Below are 22,154 nucleotides of genomic sequence, written 5' to 3'. Positions count from 1 at the left end.
TCGGCAGCATGTAGCATTATGACACCGGCGCTCCGTCGGGATATGAAATTTACTGCGGGGTACATGCGGGGTTACATACATACAACATTCGGTGACAACAAAAAATATTAATTTCAAAAAGATTAGATTGTGCATCGATGAAGTACGTCGCACTTCTTAGCGGAGGGAAAGACAGTTGTTACAACTTGTCCCACTGCAATGCACACGGCCACGAACTCGTAGCTGCGGCAACCCTCTCCCCCCAATCTGGCAAAGGTCTGCTGTCACTGTCTTTCCTCCTTCAAAATACCTCATCTCCATAGATGAGATCGACTCGTATATGTACCAGACAGTAGGCCAAGATGCCATCGAATTTGTAGCTGGCGCACTCGACGTTCCGCTCTATCGACGTGTCATACAAGGCGATCCTATCGAGCAAAATGCAGAATATGGTTCGCGCAGTGCTGGGGGAGCTGGCGTGTTGGGAGACGAGACGGAGGACCTCTATACCCTATTGGAGGATGTGAAGGTCAATTCGAAGTTACACCAATTTCACCCTGATCTCATAGCGACCAGGCTCACCACCCAGACGTGCAGGGCGTGTCAGTCGGAGCTATTCTCTCAAATTACCAACGCGTTCGCGTCGAACACGTGTGCGTATCGGCGATACATCGTCCAGGTTATGATATTCACGCTCAACAGGTGCCGTCGTCTCTCCCTGACACCCTTAGCCTACCTTTGGCAGCGCGACCAAGCCGAGCTGCTGTCCGAGATGATCGCAGCCGGGATCAAAAGTGTGCTCATTAAAGTAGCAGGCATCGGTCTGACAGTAAAGCACCTAGGAAAAACATTGCACGAAATGCAAGACACCCTCACACGCTTGGTGCACCCATTTCCATTTGCATATGCATACAAAACTCATTGTCTCGTAGAACAGCCTTTATGGTTTGCATGTCTGTGGTGAAGGTGGAGAGTACGAAACTCTTACTCTTGACAGCCCACTGTTCAAGCATCGTATCGTGCTCGATGAAACAGAAGTCGTGATGCATACAGACAATGAATTCGCACCTGTTGCATATTTACGTATCAAACGAGCATCGCTTCACCCTAAGGAATCGTCTACGGATGGCAGGGTCGAGATTCCTCCGCTCTTGGAAGATAGGTTCGGTGAATTGAAGAACACTGTCGAAAGTTCAATCCTAGAGTATATAAACGGCTCTAGAAGCGTATATGAACTCCTCGCTAACAAACCACATCACACTCCAGACCATCCATCGATACGTGCTATCGGGTCATGGCTCGCAGTCGGAAACATCCACCCAGAACCAACTCTAGACTCGGAAATACCCCTCGATCAACAAGTCCGCAAGTGCTTCATTCAATTACAAGGTACCAGATCCACCAATCCAACACTTACAACATCTTCATATCCAATCATCGTCCTACAGGAATTTTGGAATCGCGCGATCTGCGCATGGAAGATGTGACTAATATTACACTCTTGCTACCTTCTCTCGCTCCCGAGGTCTTCGCCGCTGCAAACAAGGCATACGCCGAGTTCTTTGGTGTTTCACCTCCTTCCAGGGCTTGTGTGGGCGTGGATCTTTCCGAGGGTGTGTGTGTGATGCTTGAATGCGTCGCGCGCAAGGATATCAAAACGCGGAAAGCGCTCCATGTACAGGGTCTAAGCTACTGGGCACCCGCTAATATTGGTCCTTATTCACAGGCCATCACAGTACGTCAAAGTCTTTTGCATTCCGGGATGTTTTCTAATTTCTAGATCAGGTGGAGCCGTATGTTTTCATATCCGGTCAGATCGGTCTACTCCCGCCATCTTTGACGCTCCCTTCCCCACCCTCATTAGCGCTTGAAACTGCGCTAGTGTTTCAGCACACAGATCGCGTCATCCGTGCGGCTAATAGCACGGGAGGGCATGTCCTGCTCTCGCTTTATTGGCTTGTGAATGAAGATGATGTCAAACACATTCGTCGGGCTTGCGAAAAATTTGGCGAGGTGAGTCGAGAGTTAAAAATGCGCAAACAAGAAAATTCAATATTAATGCTGTAGGGAGCGCCAACGCTGTTCTTGGTGGTCGCGTCCCTCCCGCGCGGCGCACGCGTCGAGAAACAAGTCTTGGTGCATACCGGTAACTTCACGGTTCCAGATGAAGACGACGAAGACACGTTCACCCAGATATCTCGCGCTCCGGATTTTTTGTCTGGTACGTGCATGCATATCTGAATCGTCCTGATGTGCTCACGCATTTTCAGGGGATATTGATGCCAAGACTGTGGCAGCGGTAGCATCTAGGCCGTCCGTATTAAACTGGCAGGTGTCTCGGTTTGACGTGTCAGGGACCTCACCGCCGTGTATGGTTATCTGCGCTCGTGGATATCCATCGCAGGAGGATGCGCTGGAACTTAGAAACTTATCGTCGCTCATTGCATTTTGGGAAACAGCGCTCTCAGCGAGATTGTTTCACAGAGTGGACGCAGATTTTTTGACTAGTTGTAAGTTCGATTTCAAACCTGTCACTGGTGCCTATGTTGATGGATGTTGGTCTAACAGGGTCATCAGTGTCGCATATACTATTTGGAGACGCGAATATGCCTGCCGTCACGTCCATCCCCTGCCGATATATCGGCACTCGGGGGAGTGATGAACAGTGGGATTGGGGGGTAGCCCTCACAGGCGTCTCATAATCGCGCGCCAATCAACACAGGCGATCTTTTCAATAAAACGTTTATCTGAATGGAAACGTGAACCACGACAAACAAGTGATAGACATGAATGAATAGAATATGCAGATACAGCCGTTAAAAATGCAATGTATGATACAACCGTCGTCCACCCAAGATACGCATAACCTCACGGAATCAAGGCTCTTCCTCAGCCTTGAGCTCCTTCAGCACAGCAAGCCCACTCCTCATCTGTTTCTCTGTCTTGGTGGGTGGGACCATACGACAAGCAGCAGCGCCGATCAGGGTGCACAAGCCTCCGAACCGCAGGACCCATGCTACGCCGTTCTTGCCCAGGTATGTGTTGTGATCGGGTTCGAGATTGGGAGAGGGAGCGACGATAGTTGCGGATTCGTCTACGATACGGAATATCACAGAGGAGACTATGGCAATCTGAATGGGAGGTACTGAGCAACATATGAGGGAACAGACTGGTGAGACTTACGATGAATTGTGGCATCACAATGGCAAGGTTATGGATGCCAAGAATTGTGCCTCCTGCTGGTCTGGTTTCACTATCGCTGGCCTCAGCATCAGGATCTGATTCGACCTCTGAGGAGCGGCCGAGCAGAGGATCATGTTCAGCAACCTCAGTCGCCACTTCATGAGGCAGATGAGGAATCTTGACATGCATCTCTTTCAACAGCTACAATGTACGACAAGTCAATTCAAGTCTGACTGGGAAAGAACACAACTGACTTCCATGATAATGGCGAACGGCACCCAACATGCAACAGCCCAACATATTCCAATCAAGCTTATCGCAACCGTAGCTTGCTTGACGGTGCTTATCCAGAATGTAGAGAACGCTAGCAGGGTGAACAAGATCATCGCCGCCGTCCATATATCCCGGAGGAGCCATGGCATCTTTGGAAGTGTCGTAATGCCTTCCTGACGCCACAGGTGAAGTCTATCGCGGAAGCGCTCAATCTGAGCATCTTCGTCGTCTCCTTCTACAGGGAGAAGACGACGGTCACGTCGGGCAAAGATGGGAAGTACGCCTCCGGCAAGAACAGCCACTACGTTGATGTGAGCTTTTGCTCAAGATGGTATATATCAAGACATACCTATGCTGTACAGCAACATTGCAAATTCACCGGTACGAGTGGCTAGCTCGTTATCCGGCTCCTCACCTGTCTCGTAGGCCATGACTTGACCGACATAGGTGGTGCTGGCGAGGATAGTCGATTGTCAAATGAGAATTTAATGTAACTTGAGAATACTCACGAGTAGAACAAGAAAGGGAACCTAATTCGAGGCGTCAGCGCAACCGTTCAAAGAAGTACGCATATCACACACCATCCCATGAAAGCGAAGATCTGCACAAGACACACCCTTCTGATAGGTCTCGGAAGCGTCGTGATCGCACTGTATATGTTCTCCAAAACTTCACCAAACTTGCCCCGCCTAGAAATTCGCTTAACTAACAAATCGTTCCCATGTCAATCCACCGACCTTTGGCTGCTCTTCCTTGCTACAGAAGCTTTCTCCTCATGGCAGAAGCAAGTGATCCACACAGTGATGACAAGGATAGTCATGCTGACAACACAGAATTTTCGGAACTGATCGCCACCCAGGAAGCTCAGGAAGGGCAGCTTTGCAAGAGGGAGAAATCCTTGACATCATGTCAGCAAGGCATTGGTGGACGAGCATGGGTAGTGACATACCAAACCCGTAGCCAACGATATTACCCGCTTGGCACATCCGGCTGTGCCATGCATTACCGGCATTGAGTTGATCAGGAGGAGTGATATCCAGAAGAAGATTGCGCAAAGATGCTTGAAGAGCGTTGAGAGCGAAATCAAGGACGTAAAACGCGAAGACAGCTATGCCAATGGCAGCATTTGCGGCCTGGTGTGTGTATGAGATATGAATGGGGAAATGCGGGATGTCAAAGCACCTGCTTCGTGCGTTCTGGATCCCAGTCACCAACACCTCCGCCGAAGATATCAACAAAGAAACCGGCGATGTTCTGACAATACGCCAAAACTAACGTCGAAACGACAAGTGCACCCGTCGATAAGACCACCCAGTATCTCCGCCGGTACTTCGACGTGGACGAATCAGAGATTGCACCTTGCGAATTGTTCAAGACCGTCCAAAACCCATATCAGAGAACATACCTATGAGAGGTTGTGCGATTAGGCCGCTGATAGGACCAGCCAACCAGACCAGGCTGGTAACCTGTTCTGATATCCCCAGTGACAGGAGAAATGGAGTTCCATATCTAGCGGACGTAGCGTGTTAAATTTTAGTGGACCAGTAGCGTAAAGAACTTACCCTAGCTCCACCGTCCACGCAATTTGGGCGCCAGCCATGGATATACTGAGGGTCATGAGATTCCATGTACTCAAGCGTGTTCGCCCGGGGTCGCTTGCGTGCTGCTTGACAGAGCTGTCCGTCTGCTTGCCGTTTCCATCCAGCGCCTGGTATGATGCGTGTTCAGGGGATTGTGTCTCGAGTTGAGGATTGGATGTTGTGCGCTGCCTGTGCCGAGCTGGCCATGCTATCTGGGTGGTTGGGTCAGGGTCCGCGTCAGGATTGTATCCAATGCTCATTTTTCTGCTTAAGACGGTAACAATGATGACAGTAAGAGCATAAAAACACAGCGAGGTCGAACTACCAAGCTGATCAGGTTCAGCAGTCTCACCGCAAGAGGCGCAAACCTCCTTATGTAGAGCAGGCGAGGCAAGTACTAATACTCCGTAATCGGCATTCTCCGAGAAAGGGAGCGAATATCGCTCCTACCCCAAATCTGAAGATTCCAGGTCTGTTGTGTGAGGATTGAGGAAGGGTGTGCAATTGCTACGGATGAGTTGTGCTACAGTGCAAACAGACTATGCCGAGTGTGTAAAATGTCCAAACGGAAACTAATCCCACAACAAAAATTGAACAGTGGTGTAGTACAAATGAAAGTCGTACAACAAATAGACTGTCATCCCAATTATCCGCGAATGGAAGCCGTTGAAGAGCCTCTCCGATGGCTATGATGACCTTGGGGTGGGTCAGGGGTGGGAGCAGGAGGGGGATGAGCAGGTGAGGACTTGGACGAAAAGATGCTGGGTAGCCTTCGACTTATGGCTGCAGCAGTGGCTGATGATCCAATGCGGACCCCTTTCTTAGGTGGTTCCGGGAACTGCGCGTATAACGTGGGGGGTCCAGTAAACGTCTCAGGTTCCTCCACCAACTTCTCCTCGTGTTGAGGGGTATCTGAGGAAGATGCGCGTGTGAGAACGGGAATTGGCGAAAGTGTAGCTTGCGCTGGACGTGCGCTGCTGGGATTTGTTCCAGAACGATTTCTCAGAGTGTCTGTTTGATTACTCTGGGTTTGTGTGGCAAGGGGAGATGGAGTTGTGCGGAGCTGTGCAGCAGAAAATGAAGGTCTTAGAGATCTTCGAGGCGCTGTCGAACCGGTGATAGCTAAAGAAGCCAGTGCCGTGATATCGTCACCGTTCGCTGATGGACCGGCCGAAGTGAAGTTATTCCCATTCTGCGATTTATTGTCCGTCGACGCTGTTCCCGCACTTCCACTACGATTTCTCCTCATGTACTTCTCAATCTCGTCCGCGTCTCGCTCCCGCATACGGTTCACGATCGGCGACAGTGAATTTGGTTGCGTAAGAGGTGGATTGAGTGTAAGCCCCTGCGAAGGTCCCGGGGAGGGGAAAGTGCCTGTACTGCTGGCCGAGGACATGTTATCAGATCGCTGCGGATGAGGGTGGGTATATTGATGTGAGGGTAACCTCGAGGGCTGCGACGTTGTCGACGATGCTGAGAGAGATGAAAGACTCGTTCCTTGACCTGGCCCAAGCCCAGGGCTGTCTACATCGCCGCTGTCAGATGTCGCGGTAGTGCGACTTCCACCTGAGCTGCTCCGCATTCGAGGCGCGTTCCTTCCAACGCTGGGTGGCTTTAATGGAATAGGTGGCGGTCTGGCTATAGGCCATTCGTTACCTCGAGCAGCGGCTTGTGCAAACACCATGCGTCTAGATTTTTTGTTAGTCTCAAATTGCATACGGGCAGAGTCCTGCAAGGTGTCCCGCGTGCTGAAACTGCATTACTGTTAACAGTCTAGTAATGTGTACAAAAAAGCGCTAGGCTCACGAATATGCGTAATCGGACGCAGTGAACCCGTCATTGTTCCGAGCAGCAAATTGGCATCCACGTTCGATCAAAAGCTGGACAATCTGGGGTCAATAAGTAAGCGAGATAGAACGTCGCATTAGATCAGATGCTCTCCACGTACCGGGATATGACCCCAAGAACTTGCACTGACAGGGTCTAGTCAATTCCAAGACCCGATGACTGGAAGTAGCTTACTAATGTAGAGGAGTATTCCCTTTATTATCTGACAGATCGAAGTCGGCACCCAAATCACACAGCATCTTGAGAAGGGCATCAAGATAAAATAAGCTCAGACTCGGGGTACAATCGAGGTCTCGGGTGACTCACGCGAACGAGCTCCTCATTTCCCTTGAGAGCGGCCATATGCAGCGCCGTTTTCCCTTGCACGTTGGACCAATCAAGAATCCACGGGTAACGTTCGTAGTAGAGTCTGGCCATGCGAAGCGCAGCACCCATGAGATCAACCTGTGAGGGGCCTGGCGCATAAGGGTTTGGTGGTGGAGGCTTGAAGTCAGCCAATAGCATGAGAATAGTGTTGTTCTCAGATTCCTGGTAGATGAAGTTGTCAAAACCTCTGTGGACAACGCTTGTGGCGAGCGCGTACCCTGCTGAGTTCTTCATCGTCATGCCCAGCTGTGAGTAAAAAATCGAACGTCTCCTCATGTCCCGAAACAGCAGCCCAAGCTAATGATGTGTAGCGCTTTGGACCTGGGTCAGGATTTCGCATGTCTGTTCGTTGAATCAGTCTCTTGACGAGGAAGAGATTGTTCTCTGTAGATATGGGCGTCGTTAACAGCGGTAGACTAATACCGTAAAAGAACGAACCTTTAACCGCTCTACGGAGGCGTACGGTAGCATCTTTTTCTGCCATGTACAGAGCAGTTGACGGTCGGGGTGAAAGAATGAAAGAACTTGAAGGAGATAGTAGCAACAATTGAAGTTAATTACGACACGTGACCATATGACCATCAACTTGTTCTGACTCCCGTCGCCACAAGCCTTTATCTTGTACCTACCTAACATCTCGCCAACTCCCAGGATTTTGTTCTAATCAGCCTCGACCACGCACGCCGTCTGTCCCCGGAGGATACTTTAATTTTTGGTCAGCGTTAATTATGCCAAAGGTCGTTTCTCGTTCAGCAGTCTCCTCATCTACGGATGGTCAGTCATATCATTCTAATTCTCTGGTCCATCCGAATCAACGGTTCATTTTCTTAGCACGGCCAACGGCATCAGCCGCGGCTGCTCTCAGGGTGTACTGTAAGTTCCGTACTTGCGTTGTTAGCCACATTAGTTCACCCACGTCCCTTGCACTGCAGACTGCATCTGCGGCGAATTTATCGTGCGCGTCTTCAGTCAGGCTCGGCACTCCTGTCACGAACTTACGCAAGATACCTGACAGCTCGTGATCGAAAAAAGCCTTTCAGCCCTCCCTAAGCGCCAGACAGATGGTGCTACCATCATTCGCTGTCAGGATAGCGGTGCGGAGAATGCAATCGTCCTCAAATTAAATGCTATCTCGACCGATCCCGTTCTCGTCGAAAGGTACGATTAAATCGTGCCCACGTTGGTAGGCGATGCTGATTGTAGAGTGCAGGCCAGGGGGACACGAGCGCCAGTACAGATTCTCATGTCCGCGGTGCAATTTATTAGTCGGATATCAATCTACCCCACCCCCGGTCAAATCTGGTCCATATCTGTATATTCTCAGTGGAGCCCTTACGCAGATGCAAGGCCAAGTTCCCAAGGACGCTTTTGACGGCGAAGCTGCCCTGGAGCTTTCAGAAGTTGCAACCCAATAGTATGGTCCGTACGAGAGGGGACGCTACCAAATTGGATTTTAACCTCAATTCGCGCATGAATGTCAACAAAAATTATGTTTTCCGAATAGTATTAATACAGCGTGAGTGTACAGTGGTGATTGACGGCGGTGCAAAGTTATTAGTAGTAGCAGATGGCATTTATGAAAGCCGACCACTGGACTGCTAAAATATCTGACATCGCAGGGAATTGAAAGAATGCCTGAAATACTATGTCAGTCTGATGTCTTCGTAAACGAAATTTGATAGAGTATAAGCGGCTCAGCTACCGTTGTAGAAAAAACTCACAATCCATGCATCCAGTGGACGCACGGATTCATACAGTGTGAATAAATATGTCATCACCACCGCAGAAGCAAGAAAGGAACAATGCATGTAAGTGTGAACTCACCCTGTTGTTGTTTACATCTTGCGTCGTGGACGATGAGTAGGTTTGATCGATATGGACGAAAGATAATTTTCAAATTTTATCCAGGACGAGTTTGTTCGTATTTGTCCACGTTTGCTCCAGAAGCAAACAGCCAAATATCGCCGCTGGCAATAACAAATTGTTCAAGTTTGATCGTGTTTGCTCCAGAAGCACCGAAGCCTAGCGAAGCTCATGCACAATATTGCGGCGGCAATCAGATCTCCCCTTGTTCGACGCAGGAAGCCGTGTCGTTGAGCAAGACACATTTCACGACCTGGGTACTTACAGCCTTGGACATCTGAACCCTTGGCGGCTGATAAGACGCAATAAAAATAGCTAGGACAACTTCAGGAAACGCGTCACAATCCCTTTAGCAAGTGCACGTCGACGGTGCTCAACACCATTAAGCACACCAGAATGGTGGAAGAAGCAATCATTCCAAGTAACACACCTGCTCAAATGTATGAAGATCACGAAGAAAGCGTATTATCAATTGCAATCTTCCCCGATAGCCGGCGTATGGTCACGGGCTCGATAGACAAGACGCTTCGACTTTGGGACTTGAAGAACGGTGTTGTGTTGAAGAAAATGGAGGGGCATGGCAACTGGGTGCGGGCCGTGGCGGTTACGGGAGACGGGCAATTGATAGCAAGCGGTGATGACAGTGGAAACCTCGTCACCTGGGAGGGTGACACTGGGGAATCTCTCACCCGAGCTATCCAAGCCCACAACAAGCCGATCTATGCGCTGGACTTTTCTCCAGATGGCGCTGTTCTGGCGACTGGTTCGTTGGACGAAACGACGAAGCTGTGGAGGACAGAAACGTGCACGCAGCTGCAACTTGAACGAATCATCTATTGCGGTGATATCGTCCTCTCCATTCGGTATTCACCTTTTGGCGAACATCAGCTAGCCATCGCGACAAAACGCAACATCCAAATTTGGAACACAGACACGACAGAACGCATCGCAAACTTTGAGGGTCACGCACAGTTCCATTCAGCAATAATTTTAAACTACTCACTGGCGTGGACGCCCGATGGCACAGGGCTTCTCTCAGGAGGCAATAAATACGATCCCACCATACGGGAATGGGATACGTCCACCTGGAGGCAGGTGGGTGATCCCTGGAAGGGTCATACTGATGGGGTTGGAGCCATTGCCGTGAACTCCACTGGTACCCTTGTCGCCTCCGCATCTATTGATCACCATGTCCGCCTCTGGCGGCTCTCGGACCAACAGACCATCGCCGTATTCAAGCATTCTAATTGGGTTAACTGCCTCACCTTCTCTTCGGATGACAAGGAAATTCTCAGTGGAGGTTGGGATAGGAAGATCTCAAAGTGGCCAGTACCCGAGGACGCCCTGACTCGTGCTGATGTATGCTCACGCACTTGACTCGTGTAACGCAACTTAATCACATGCCATGTAGACCTTCGCTATAAACACGACAGCCTACAACGCAGCACTCCTCAGTGCACAAAAGGTACGGCGGCATTTCTTGTTTCCCAACCAATACTTATTGATTTGTAGGCCATCGACCTCAATCCTTCATCTCATCGTGGATATCAGTTGAAGTATGAGGTGTTTCATGGTGCACAATGTTATGATAAAGCGACCGCGGCCTTTGAGGTCATGCTCTTCAAAATAGAAAACGCTCCAAATGCGCGCGTACGAAGTGAGCCCTGAAAAACGCATACGTAAAATTATTTGACTCTTTCTCCAGAACTGCGCCAGCGCTTTCTCAGTCCATCCGAATTAGAGAGTGCTATTCGATTGGTTATTCGCGCTCAACTCGACAACTCTCCGCTCCGTGTACTCGATACCACCACTGGGCTCTTGTGCGATCGAGATGCGCAGATAAGCATCTTCAAAACGAGCACAGAGTACAATACGCTTTTATCATTTGCAATGAAGGATCTGGATCCCCGAATGAAGCATGTCGAAGAAGTGGCGGGCATGTACTTCAGTTGTGTCATGTTATCACACAGGTGGGAAGGGAAGGAGCCGCTATTCCACGACATCCAGGGCAAGGTCGTGTACGACTTGGATGCAAATGACGGAATCATGAAGTTACAGTCATTCTGCAAAATGGCCCGGGCTGCGGGGTATCGCTGGGCGTGGAGCGATACTTGCTGCATTGACAAGACTAATAATGCCGAGCTCCAAGAATCACTTAACTCCATGTTTGTCTGGTATCGCCATTCAGCGCTCACCATTGTCTACCTATCGGATGTCCCGCCTCAGTCAAAGGTTGGCGCCCTGGCAAATAGCGCTTGGAACACGCGAGGATGGACAATAGGAGAATTCCTGGCTCCCAAAGTCATTCTCTTTTATCAGAAGAATTGGACCCTATATCTTGATGATAATTCTCCCAACCACAAGGAATCTGTCGCAATCATGCAGGAGCTGGGAGATGTGGTGGGCGTTGATCCACGGGCCCTCGTTGCCTTCCGTCCAGGGATGACAGGTGCCCGAGAGAAACTTCAATGGTCATCCACCCGCATCACAACATTGCAGGAAGATATCGCATACTCATTGTTCGGTATCTTTGGTGTTTACTTACCTATCATCTATGGCGAGAAGAAGCAAAACGCTCTCGGGCGACTCTTGCAGGAAATCGTGGCTCGCTCAGGCGATATTACTGCCCTGGATTGGGTTGGATCATCATCCGAGTTCAATAGCTGTCTTCCAGCTGACATCATCTCTTATAAAGCTTCGCCACCCATATCGCCATCTCTGCCCGAAGATGAGATGGAGAAGTCACTGTCATTCCTTCAAAAGGTCGTGACTGTGGAGCTAGCTTCGGAATTTTATACCTTGCTTGACCAGCTGAGCGCTCCTTGTTTCGCAAACTGCAGGTTGCATTTGCCTTGCATTGTATTCCCTGTCACTGCAGTCAGATGGAGGCGCGGTCAAGGCCAGGAGACATCTTTCACGTACGAAGTCAAAGCAGAAGGGCTTTGTGACCTGCTGGTCACCACAGAAGACAAGCCAAAACATTTCTTACGGGCGAAGCTCACTCGGCGGACCTTGTTGCTTGTCCGTCCTTGGACTCGCCGCTCCCTTGAGCTGCCTGACTTCGAAACCGACATGCAGAGCATATCAGATTTATCCGTCGGGTCTTCGTTATACAGTTTGCCCACGGGGTCTCGGTCGCGAGCGGTGCGATTCATTCCTCGCATTGGACAGCCTTTCGGCTTAGTTCTCGATTCACTTCGCGGCATCCCTGGAGACAAGGGGGCGGTTAATTCCGAGTCTCATTTGCAAGCATTGCAGTTGATCGTGCGCCTTGGACAACCTTTTAGCGCATTTTTGCTAGCACAGCAGCCCCGTGGAGAATACAAAAGAATCGCGTCAGATCGCCATATCATTGCCCAAGTCGAAAATATGGCTTCAGTTCGCAGCATGATGGACGCTAGGACGCTAGAGATACTATAGGCATGTGCATTGTGAAGAGCGGGAATTTCTGTAGAGTTTTTATTTGCACCTTGACGACACCTGTCTACGCAGATACTTACCCCTCTGTTGTATTAATATTGCATGTTGGCTCACATGTACACCTGTGGTGCGGCAGTTTTCCATTTTCTTTCGGTGTGTTCGCGTCGCTACCCTCGCGATGCTATAGCTGAACAAGCTGCGCTGTACCAGTATCGTCTTGTAAACGCTCAGAACCATTATCATGATATCGGCTTCGCCCAAACAGAAATGATTCCGACTGGGGAATGTAACATGTACATCTCGCATGGGCCTTATACAGCTTGACCCCGTAATATACAACTTGAAGGAACGACTGTCTTCCTTCTCTTATGGTCTGACTAGTAAGGGAGACTGTGACGATCCCTACGTTCCAGCTTGCTAGAAAGGAGTTAACATGGGCTATCGTTTTTATCGGGCGTCCCAGGTGGCGCTGCGAAGTGTTATTGCTTAGTTGTACCTTTAGCTACAAGTAGGGAAAAAATCATTGTAGCCTTCTGGGTGTGGTCAGGAAGGTAGGTAACAAAGCCCTGCTGCGATGTACTCCATGTATGTATCTCCGCGTCAAGGCCAAACATGGGTACGGTAATACTCTTGATCTTCGGATGCTCCTGGTAATACAACCATTTTGCAGGTAACAACTGAGCCCTTACGAAAAGTGTTGACACCTGGGAGCCACTACGATGTCGAGAGAAGGAATAAGCGCAATATATTCCGCTCGCTGCACCTCTGTCATCACCACCCGACCGCTGACGATCAGGCTCTCCAGGGAACACCTCGACCGTGCCAAAAATGCCAACGAAACCTCGTGAGGCCATTGGTTGAATGCCCCGTGCCACAATTCAAAAACGCGCAAATTGGGGAGTGACAAGGCATTGAACAGGGCAGTTAAACACCCTATTTCACCAGAGTGGTTCAAAAAGGATAGGGATTGAATGTTGGCGTGCGTAAATGGCTCCAAGATTTGCGCTTCGTAGAATGATGTGCGAACCGTTAACGAGGAGAGGTTTGGACATAGACGGAGCAAGTGGAGTAATGCATCCGGGTGACATATGGAGATCTTGACGTTCGTCAGGTGGACCCATACGTGATTGAACCAAGCTAAGCGCTTGATGTCGAACGGCGGCAACTCCGAGATATCGAGGCTACGCATAGTGGACGGCAGTCGCGAGATAGATTTTGACATCCTAGCTGAAAATTTTGAAGATCGTACGACCAGCTCCTGAAGTGCAGGTAGCCGGGGTAGGTCTTTCAACAAATGTTCAGGGTTTCCCGATCCGTGGTAAACACGGATGGCGAGGGACGAGATTTGTTTGACGTATGGCAGAAGAAGGCTGCGTTGCTCAGACGAGTTCCAGCATTTGAATGCTAATGAGAGCGGGATTCCTCGTGCTCGCTTGAGCCATGAGTGATAGAAGACAACCGCCTTCTCCCAATCTCTGCCACTGGGGTCTACATCTAACCTGCACCATAAACTGGGCGTACCCACAGCGACCTCCCTCCATGGCCGGCATATTGTGGTCAGCAGCATGGGGGCCTGTTTCGATGCGGGTGACAAGTACTTGTCTTCGGGGAGACAGAGGTGAAAAATCTGGGATAAGATTTCATTTGGCAAGCGCCAGAGAGACGACACGAGTCCCTTGTGAAAAGTCATGGACTGTTTTATCTTGTTCCTCTGTTCGACGAGTTGCATGTAAAGATTGTCGATGTTGCCCATGACTGTTTCTAGCTCTGAGATGTCGAGCAAAACTGTATCCAGCTGCTGCTGGCGTTCTGCGACGATATTACTGATGCATCCCCCTTTGAGCTCGATGGCGGGGTAGCTTGTATTGGGGATATGATTGGCTCGGGAGTACGGGGTTTCGAAGTCTGACATCTGCTAATAGTCAGTATTGCATCAGACAAATGATCGTAACATCTGCTAGACCTACGATTGCTTGTGAATGTGTGAGCTGAAATGATTGATTAATATCGGCAGACACAACTAGATTTCACTAACTGGGCACTTACGATGTTTTGCAGGGCACCAATTATATCCGAGGCCGAGGAGTAATTGACTTGTGAATTGGCTGTCTGCATGTTATTTGCTTGCGGTTGAAATGTTCAAGGAGGATTATGGTTTGAAGAAGGAAAGACTGAGGCTGATGATGTGGACCAGACTGAGAGCGATGACAAAAGGTGAGAGTAGGTTAACCCCTGGCCAGTGACAAGAGCTTGTGATTTTATGCTATTCGGGCGGTCACGTGACACTATCACACGGCATCTTGTATTTCCTAACTAAGACTTGAATAAGCCTGATAACAATTGGAAAAGATCAACGTTTGCGTGTCTGACTGCGTACAGGCCCTGGGCCAGTCTGGAGCTCGGAGTTGCTTCTGCACGACCGCGATCTTCTAGACTTCTATTAGTCACATTATCGTGTCACAACGACCGAGTTCTTCCTCTCAAGATTCTGCCAAGAGTCAGTGCGCTCACGAAGTTCACTTGATCAGCGTTCTGAACGTTCAACAATTGCAAAGTATGGTGGATGTTTGGTTACAAACCATTTTATTCAACGTCCTCAATGACTCCTCATGTTGATCATATACTGCTAATCTCCCTCGCAGACAGACAAATAAAGGAAGGACTAGTTCCTTCTATAAAAATTCACTGATTATTGCTCGAACGATATTCTAAAAGCTACCGTTTGTTGGGCGTCTCTTCAGTAAAGTTAAGATTATGATAATCCATCGATTCCTTATCGCAATACCATCTTGTCTTGGTTGTTCTGCACTACGCTGAGCAAACGGTGAGGTTTGTGTATTCCACTACGCGTATTTACATGGATTAATACTCTCGCCAGATAGCTGCCTACTGATCTCACCAACGACACCGCATGAATATATCTGCGCAACAGATAACCCCAAACACAATGACATCCACCCTCGATGACGAATTACGACGCCTAAGAAGCGATGTCGAAAGACTCGCCCTCGAGGCTCAGCGAAAGGAACGCGAAGTGGCTCTGTTGACTGGTGTCATATGCCGGCTAGAAACAGAACTAATTCAGGGTTCCAACACGACACCTGCACAAGCAACCATCGGCGGCGTGAACTTGCGCGACTTACTCCAACTCTCACCGCCGGATTTATTGGCGCTAGATGATGACATTCGGTTGATGAGAAGGAAGGTGCTAGACAGAGCCCCCACGGAATATGCTGAGGGAGTGCAGGAGTATCTGACAGAGGCTATGAGGGAGGCTATGATCAGGCGGGGAGTTAGGTATGATGATGGTGCGCATTGCGATTGGAAGGATCCATGGTTTAATGTGTATCAGAAGAGGGAATTGGAGGATGATGCTAGGTTATTGGGATTAAGGGATAGTAGGAGGGGTGTGCCGGCTAGGGTTGAAGGGGGTAGGTATGATATAATCGTTGCTTGCGACACATTGATCGGTTTATCGCGATGGAGAGGTATTCATTGAATGTGTTACTTTTCTTTGATACAGAGTGGTTGTTAGGTAGACCGTATTCTTGGCATTGCAGTAGTTCTGAGACTCACTTACAGCTGTCTCACTATTCCCTTGCCAAAGACATCACTCTTGTCTCGCCAACACGCCAAGTCAACGGAGAGCCATAAATCAGAAACAGGCGGACAGGTGTCAGATTTTTAGTCTGTAATCAGTTAACTGACGCAATGCTTGAGTACTGCTGAAAGAGTGACAGAGTACCCTCCACATTTCCTGCAGTAGATATTCAGCTACACAAACAAATACCTTGATGGTCACTAGTCAGGTCCATCTGTCCAGACTCCCCCCCACAAATTAGAAGCAAATAGCCAAAAATTGCCGCTGGCAATAACAAGACATTTCTACGCCATTAAATTTGCACTAAGTAGTGCTGCACTTCATCGCAAGCTCAAGTATTGCATCGAGAAAACAAGCCAGCATAGCTCATTCAGTCACTCTTTGACTCATTAAGAGTAGGTGCTACAAGTATACGGTCTGTAGATATCGGCGATCAATGTAGCAAACCGGTTCATCTGGTATACTCGGGAAGTCAACTTGGACCAGGCCCACCTCTTCTACCAGCTTCCACTCAGTGAACCTCTCGTCCGGAGGAGAGAATTTAAGTCCAACAAATTCGGTACACTTGGGTTTACAGACAGGCACACAGCGGAAAACATCAGGTTGTCGGTGTAGGATGAAACAGGCAGACTTGCCCCGAATCCCTGGTACATGGCCGATGAGCGAATAGTTGACAATCCCGAGCGCGTACTGATCACCGGAGTCGAGTCCGTAGTTGGTATCGATATCAATCTTGACGCTTGGACATAGCAGGCAGGCGAGTGTGATGCTGTGGCCATGTCCCGCCTGCAAATTCGAACGGACGCTAAGAGGGAATATCACCAGAGGGATTCGCAAGCCAAGGCTGGTCATAGTCATCTCCAGCCGCCCACTGCCTTCGAACTCTAAACTTTGATAGCTTATGAAGCTCTGTGGCGATCGAGGAATGGCATGTGAAGCGTGATGCCTCGCAGCCTCGCCTTTCCAGTTGAGGACAGAGGGGTCACCAGCCTGCATGATGGCCTCGATGAGCCTGCAGAATGCGCGATCTCCTCCTTCTCCATATGCGATCTGCAGGCTCACATCAAACATACCCATCAAGGCATACGCCACGTCTTCGACCCTTGTTGTCTTGCGTCTGGCTGCCCACGTCATCCGCTTATCCACCTCAGACGGACTTGGACAAAACTTGCGTTGTAGATCATCATGAGGAATGCCAGTAGCTCTCTCCAGTGTCTCCAATATCTCGGCCGGTTCCCGACGCCCTAGGCTGGACAGCAATGGCCCACTGACCAAGAAGTCATTGATGTCATCCTTGTAGTTTTTGTCATTTCTATCACATGTCATGGGCACCCAGTGCTTGTTAAAGAATTTGATTCGAGCAGGTGCAAGAAGTTCTTGCAACGTCCAGCCCCTTTCAGTCCATTCGTCCTCCATTATATCCTCGATGGTTTCACTTTGTGCCAGATGGATAATGCAAATGGCCGAGTTTCCATACCATCGAAACATGGAGCGAATCGACTCGTCGAGCTCGGTACTGCTGCTCTTGTTGATGCAGCAGGTATCCGACCACGCAAATTCCATATTGTACTCCTCGGCCTTTGCGCAGAACTTTTTCAGCTTCTCGTATCCCGGACCTGCTGCTATGCCCGCCTTGATATCTTCGTAGGTTGGTTCTCCCTGGTTCAGCCATCGGTGAGATAGAATGGCGTATCTGACAGTATCGGAGGGCTGACCGAGACGTCGTATATAGGACGTCCTGAAGTGCTCCCTCACCTCATTGCGCTCAACAAACGTCATGTCTGTTAGGCGTATGAGGCGTATGGGGATATCGTTCATCGCATATCGGTCGAATTCGTCTATATAGCATTCTTCTGGCAAGATCATGACAGGTCACTACTAACCGCAATGAATTTGTGCGACACAATGATACAGCATACAACAAAACTCACCAGCGTGGACGACAAGAGAATGCGCGATGATTTAGCGTTGAAAAAGACCCTGGCCCTCAAACTTTGACCAGCTACGAATCACCAGGTGAGACTTTAGCAACTCGATTACGGCCAAATCTTCGCTCACCTCAGGCTAGTAGTAAAATCGTTCGAAGATGGTATCGAGATGGTATCGAGGAACAACACCAGTACGACCTTCATTTATCGACCGAATATGTCAGCTCCTCGCTATCTGCAACAAATTGACATGCCACTCAACTTGAAACGTTTTAGTGGTACAGTACAGAGGTGCGTTCTCAGTGCTGTGAAGATGGCTTGCGATTTATATGCATAGCATTTTGATACTAGGCTGTAGAGAATATTGGTCAGGGCTATGAGTCGAAAAAATAGATCTAAATATATGTGGCCTGTCAATGGACACTGCAAAGCCGGAGCAAGATCGATGTCCCAACCCCCGTCCCTGTAGCTAAAGGTGTATCAAGGCATGAGTGTTCCAAACTTACTTACAGCAGTGTAATATAGATACACATAAGTAAAGCTTCATTCAAACATTGTGCAGGACACGACGAATGTTTAGGGAGACTAGATATTACTAAATTAATTATTAGACGTGTTCAAGTTGTTCAAGTTTGATCGTGTTTGCTCCAGAAGCAAGCAGCACCGCCTACCGAAGGCTCATGCACATGCGGCGGCAATCAGGTCTCCCCTTGTTCGGCGCAGGAAGCCGTGTCGTTGAGCAAGACACATTTCACGACCTGGGTACAGCCTTGGACATCTGAACCCTTGGATAGGACGCGAAAAAAATAGCTAGGACAACTTTAGAAAACGCGTCACAATCCCTTCAGCAAGTGCACGTCGACGGTGCTCAACACCATTAAACACACAAGAATGGTGGAAGAAGCAATCATTCCAAGTAACACACCTGCTCAAATTTTATACCTTGCTTGACCAGCTGAGCGCTCCTCGTTTCACAAACTGCAGGCTGCATTTACCTTGCATTGTATTCCCTGGCACCGCAGTCGGATGGAGGCGCAGTCAAGGCCAGGAGACATCTTTCACGTACGAAGTCAAAGCAGAAGGGCTTTGTGACCTGCTGGTCACCACAGAAGACAAGCCAAAACATTTCTTACGGGCGAAGCTCACTCGGCAGACCTTTTTGCTTGTCCGTCCTTGGACTCGCTGCTCCCTTGAGCTGCCTGACTTCGAAAACGACATGCAGAGCATATCAGATCTATCCGTCGGGTCTTCGCTATACAGTTTGCCCACTGGGTCTCGGTCGCGAGCGGTGCGATTCACTCCTCGCATTGGACAGCCTTTCGGCTTAGTTCTCGATTCACTTCGCGGCATTCCTGGAGACAAGGGGACGGTTAATTCCGAGTCTCATTTGCAAGCATTGCAGTTGATCGTGCGCCTTGGACAACCTTTCAGCGCATTTTTGCTAGCACAGCAGCCCGGTGGAGAATACAAAAGAATCGTGTCAGATCGCCATATCATTGCCCAAGTCGAAAATATGGCTTCAGTTCGCAGCATGATGGACGCTAGGACGCTAGATATACTATAGGCATGTGCATTGTGAAGAGCGGGAATTTCTGTAGAGTTTTGCTTTGCACCTTGACGACACCTGTCTACGCAGATACTTACCCCTTTGTTGTATCAATATTGCATGTTGGCTCACATGCACACCTGTGGTGCGGCAGTTTTCCATTTTCTTTCGGTGTGTTCGCGTCGCTACCCTCACGATGCTATAGCTGAACAAGCTGCGCTGTACCAGTATCGTCTTGTAAACGCTCAGAACCATTATCATGATATCGGCTTCGCCCAAACAGAAATGATTCCGACTGTGGAATGTAATATGTACATCTCGCATGGGCCTTATACAGCTTGACCCCGTAATATACAAGGAACGACTGTCTTCCTTCTCTTATGGCCTGACTAGTAAGGGAGACTGACGATCCCTACGTTCCAGCTTGCCAGAAAGGGGTTAACATGGGCTATCGTTTTTATCGGGCGTCCCAGGTGGCGCTGCGAAGCGTTATCGCTTAGTTGTACCTTTAGCCACAAGTAGGGAAAAAATCATTGTAGCCTTCTGAAAGTCCACGTAGAGTTATATCTCGCCTTTAAAGCAGTGGTATAGTCTCTGTACGATACAGGAAGGTAGGTAACAAATCCCCGCTGCGATGTACTCCGTGTATGTATCTCTGCGTAAAGGCCAAACATGGGTACGCCGGTAATACTCTTGATCTTCGGATGCTCCTCGCGCTGTATTGGTACTACAATCATTTTTCAGGTAACAACTGAGCCCTTACGAAAAGTGTTGACTCCTGCGAACCACGAAGATGTTGAGAGAAGGACTAAGCGCAATATATTCCGCTCGCTGCACCTCTGTCATCATCACCCGACCGCTGATGATCAGGCTCTCCAGGGAACACCTCGACCGTGCCAAAAATGCCAACGAAACCTCGTGAGGCCATTGGTTTTTTGCCTTGTGCTGCAATTCAAAAACGCGCAAATTGGGGAGTGACAAGGCATTGAACAGGCCAGTTAAGCACCCTATGTCACCAGAGTGGTTCAAAAAGGATAAGGATTGAATGTTGGCGTGCGTAAGTGGCTCCAAGATTTTCGCGTCGTAGAATGATGTGTGAACCGTTAACGAGGAGAGGTTGGGACATAGACGGAGCAAGTGGAGTAATGCGTCCGGGTGACTTATGAAGATCTTGACGTTCGTCAGGTGGACCCATACGTGATTGAACCAAGCTAAGCGCTCGATGTCGAACGGCGGCAACTCCGAGACATCGAGGCTACGCATAGTGGATGGCAGTCGCGAGATAGATTTTGACATCCTAGGTGTAAATATTGGAGCTCGTACGACCAGCTCCTGAAGTGCGGGTAGCCGGGGTAGGTCTTTCAACAAATCTTCAGGATTTCCCGATCCGTGGTAAATACGGATGGCGAGGGACGAGATTTGTTTGACGTAAGGCAGAAGAAGGCTGCGTTGCTCAGACGAGTTCCAGCATTTGAATGCTACTGAGAGCGGGATTCCTCGTGCTCGCTTGAGCCATGAGTGATAGAAGACAACTGCCTTCTCCCAATCCGCCTTCTCCCAATCTCTGCCACTGGGTTCTACATTTAACCTGCACCATAAACTGGGCGTACCCACAACGACCTCCCTCCATGGTCGGCATATGGTGGTCAGCAGCATGGGGGCCTGTTTCGATGAGGGTGACAAGTACTTGTCTTCAGGGAGACAGAGGTGAAAAATTTGGGATAAGATTTCAGTTGGCAAGCGCCAGAGAGACGACACGAGTCCCTTGTGGAAAGTCATGGACTGTATTATCTTGTTCTTCTGTTCGACGAGTTGCATGTTCAAGGAGGATTATGGTTTGAAGAAGGAAAGACTGAGGCTAATGATGTGGACCAGGCTGATGATGTGGACCAGACTGAGAGCGATGACAAAAGGTGAGAGTAGGTTAACCCCTGGCCAGCGACGTGACTGAAAATTGGCTTGTGATTTTATACTAGCGGTCACGTGACACTATCACACGGCATCTTGTATTTCCTAACTAAGACTTGAATGAGCCTGATAACACTTATCCTTGTAGTAGTTCTGAGACTCACTTACAGCTGTCTCACTAGTACTAGTACTATTTCCTTGCCAGAGACATCACTCTTGTCTCGCCAATCTATCCAAAAACGCCAAGTCAACGGAGAGCCATAAATCAGAAACAGGCGGACAGGTGTCAGACTTTTAGCCTGTAATCAGTTAACTGACGCAATGCTTGAGTACTCCTGAAAGAGTGACAGAGTACCCTCCACATTTCCTGCAGATGGTCACTAGTCAGGTCAATCTGTCCAGACTCCAGACCGACAAACTATGCGTACAAGGTGCAAGTCAGTCTTACATATGTTGTGCGTTGTTGATTTGTGAAGGCGTTGCCAAACCGACACAAACAACCGCCACTCATTGTTGTCTTCGATTGCGTCTCAGAAACAAATTTTCCTGTTTCGGCCTTGTTTCCATGACTCGCCTCGAGAATGTCTCAATCGCTTGTTCGCCGTGGGTCCCATGGATATTGCACTCAAGAATTACCGAATAAGGCAGTTCCCGACGCC

The 22,154-nt window shown here is 49.2% G+C and overlaps 7 protein-coding genes across 7 annotated transcripts; 2 read left to right on the top strand and 5 right to left on the bottom strand.

The window, feature by feature from the left end:
* Window positions 1–137: 137 nt before the first annotated feature.
* On the top strand, window positions 138–2,681 carry DEU56DRAFT_906354 (uncharacterized protein; the record flags this gene model as incomplete). The annotated part of the gene is made up of 10 exons (XM_041356812.1): window positions 138–255; window positions 303–508; window positions 556–632; window positions 682–862; window positions 912–1,368; window positions 1,428–1,714; window positions 1,765–1,992; window positions 2,047–2,200; window positions 2,250–2,489; window positions 2,548–2,681. The coding sequence occupies 10 exons, from the start codon at window positions 138–140 to the stop codon at window positions 2,679–2,681; spliced, it is 2,082 nt and encodes a 693-aa protein (XP_041215157.1).
* Window positions 2,682–2,855: 174 nt separating this feature from the next.
* Window positions 2,856–5,275, bottom strand: DEU56DRAFT_723894 (major facilitator superfamily domain-containing protein; the record flags this gene model as incomplete). Its single annotated transcript, XM_041347794.1, has 11 exons — window positions 2,856–3,110; window positions 3,163–3,363; window positions 3,417–3,736; window positions 3,785–3,888; window positions 3,945–3,965; window positions 4,017–4,124; window positions 4,173–4,332; window positions 4,385–4,568; window positions 4,618–4,793; window positions 4,841–4,944; window positions 4,998–5,275. The coding sequence occupies 11 exons, from the start codon at window positions 5,273–5,275 to the stop codon at window positions 2,856–2,858; spliced, it is 1,911 nt and encodes a 636-aa protein (XP_041215156.1).
* A 145-nt stretch (window positions 5,276–5,420) lies between these two features.
* DEU56DRAFT_765919 (uncharacterized protein) lies at window positions 5,421–7,767 on the bottom strand. Its single transcript, XM_041351055.1, has 7 exons — window positions 7,668–7,767; window positions 7,447–7,613; window positions 7,170–7,391; window positions 7,038–7,102; window positions 6,964–6,988; window positions 6,822–6,904; window positions 5,421–6,769 (listed from the first exon to the last, which is right to left on the bottom strand). The coding sequence occupies exons 1-7, from the start codon at window positions 7,711–7,713 to the stop codon at window positions 5,662–5,664; spliced, it is 1,716 nt and encodes a 571-aa protein (XP_041215155.1). The 5' UTR covers window positions 7,714–7,767; the 3' UTR covers window positions 5,421–5,661.
* DEU56DRAFT_765916 (uncharacterized protein) lies at window positions 7,748–8,713 on the top strand. The gene is made up of 5 exons (XM_041351054.1): window positions 7,748–8,003; window positions 8,061–8,102; window positions 8,162–8,184; window positions 8,245–8,387; window positions 8,440–8,713. The coding sequence occupies exons 1-5, from the start codon at window positions 7,958–7,960 to the stop codon at window positions 8,642–8,644; spliced, it is 459 nt and encodes a 152-aa protein (XP_041215154.1). The 5' UTR covers window positions 7,748–7,957; the 3' UTR covers window positions 8,645–8,713.
* Window positions 8,714–12,819: 4,106 nt separating this feature from the next.
* Window positions 12,820–14,750, bottom strand: DEU56DRAFT_223683 (uncharacterized protein). Its single transcript, XM_041345149.1, has one exon. The coding sequence runs from the start codon at window positions 14,422–14,424 to the stop codon at window positions 13,198–13,200; it is 1,227 nt and encodes a 408-aa protein (XP_041215153.1). The 5' UTR covers window positions 14,425–14,750; the 3' UTR covers window positions 12,820–13,197.
* A 1,717-nt stretch (window positions 14,751–16,467) lies between these two features.
* DEU56DRAFT_765902 (uncharacterized protein) lies at window positions 16,468–18,393 on the bottom strand. Its single transcript, XM_041351053.1, has 2 exons — window positions 18,045–18,393; window positions 16,468–17,988 (listed from the first exon to the last, which is right to left on the bottom strand). Exon 2 carries the CDS (start codon window positions 17,977–17,979, stop codon window positions 16,516–16,518), a length of 1,464 nt encoding a protein of 487 aa, XP_041215152.1. The 5' UTR covers window positions 17,980–17,988; window positions 18,045–18,393; the 3' UTR covers window positions 16,468–16,515.
* Window positions 18,394–20,067: 1,674 nt separating this feature from the next.
* On the bottom strand, window positions 20,068–21,405 carry DEU56DRAFT_876064 (uncharacterized protein; the record flags this gene model as incomplete). The annotated part of the gene is made up of 1 exon (XM_041356012.1): window positions 20,068–21,405. The coding sequence occupies one exon, from the start codon at window positions 21,403–21,405 to the stop codon at window positions 20,347–20,349; it is 1,059 nt and encodes a 352-aa protein (XP_041215151.1). The 3' UTR covers window positions 20,068–20,346.
* Between the last annotated feature and the right edge of the window lie 749 nt (window positions 21,406–22,154).

Source organism: Suillus clintonianus, assembly GCF_016758775.1.
Source record: "Suillus clintonianus strain FC179 chromosome Unknown DEU56scaffold_2, whole genome shotgun sequence".
Classification (NCBI taxonomy): domain Eukaryota; kingdom Fungi; phylum Basidiomycota; class Agaricomycetes; order Boletales; family Suillaceae; genus Suillus; species Suillus clintonianus.
Note: the sequence above shows the minus strand (reverse complement) of the source record. Positions and strands in the feature narration are given on the sequence as shown.

Coding starts and splice junctions, on each gene's coding strand:
- DEU56DRAFT_765919 (XM_041351055.1), bottom strand. CDS start 7,713: ATGGCAGAAAAAGATGCTACCGTACGCCTCCGTAGAGCGGTTAAAG. Junction 6,989..7,037: donor GGGAATACTCCTCTACATTA/GTAAGCTACTTC, acceptor AGACCCTGTCAG/TGCAAGTTCTTGGGGTCATA. Junction 6,905..6,963: donor GTTCTTGGGGTCATATCCCG/GTACGTGGAGAG, acceptor TATTGACCCCAG/ATTGTCCAGCTTTTGATCGA.
- DEU56DRAFT_765916 (XM_041351054.1), top strand. CDS start 7,958: ATGCCAAAGGTCGTTTCTCGTTCAGCAGTCTCCTCATCTACGGATG. Junction 8,185..8,244: donor GCATCTGCGGCGAATTTATC/GTGCGCGTCTTC, acceptor GATACCTGACAG/CTCGTGATCGAAAAAAGCCT. Junction 8,388..8,439: donor GATCCCGTTCTCGTCGAAAG/GTACGATTAAAT, acceptor TGTAGAGTGCAG/GCCAGGGGGACACGAGCGCC.
- DEU56DRAFT_223683 (XM_041345149.1), bottom strand. CDS start 14,424: ATGTCAGACTTCGAAACCCCGTACTCCCGAGCCAATCATATCCCCAAT.
- DEU56DRAFT_765902 (XM_041351053.1), bottom strand. CDS start 17,979: ATGATCTTGCCAGAAGAATGCTATATAGACGAATTCGACCGATATGCG.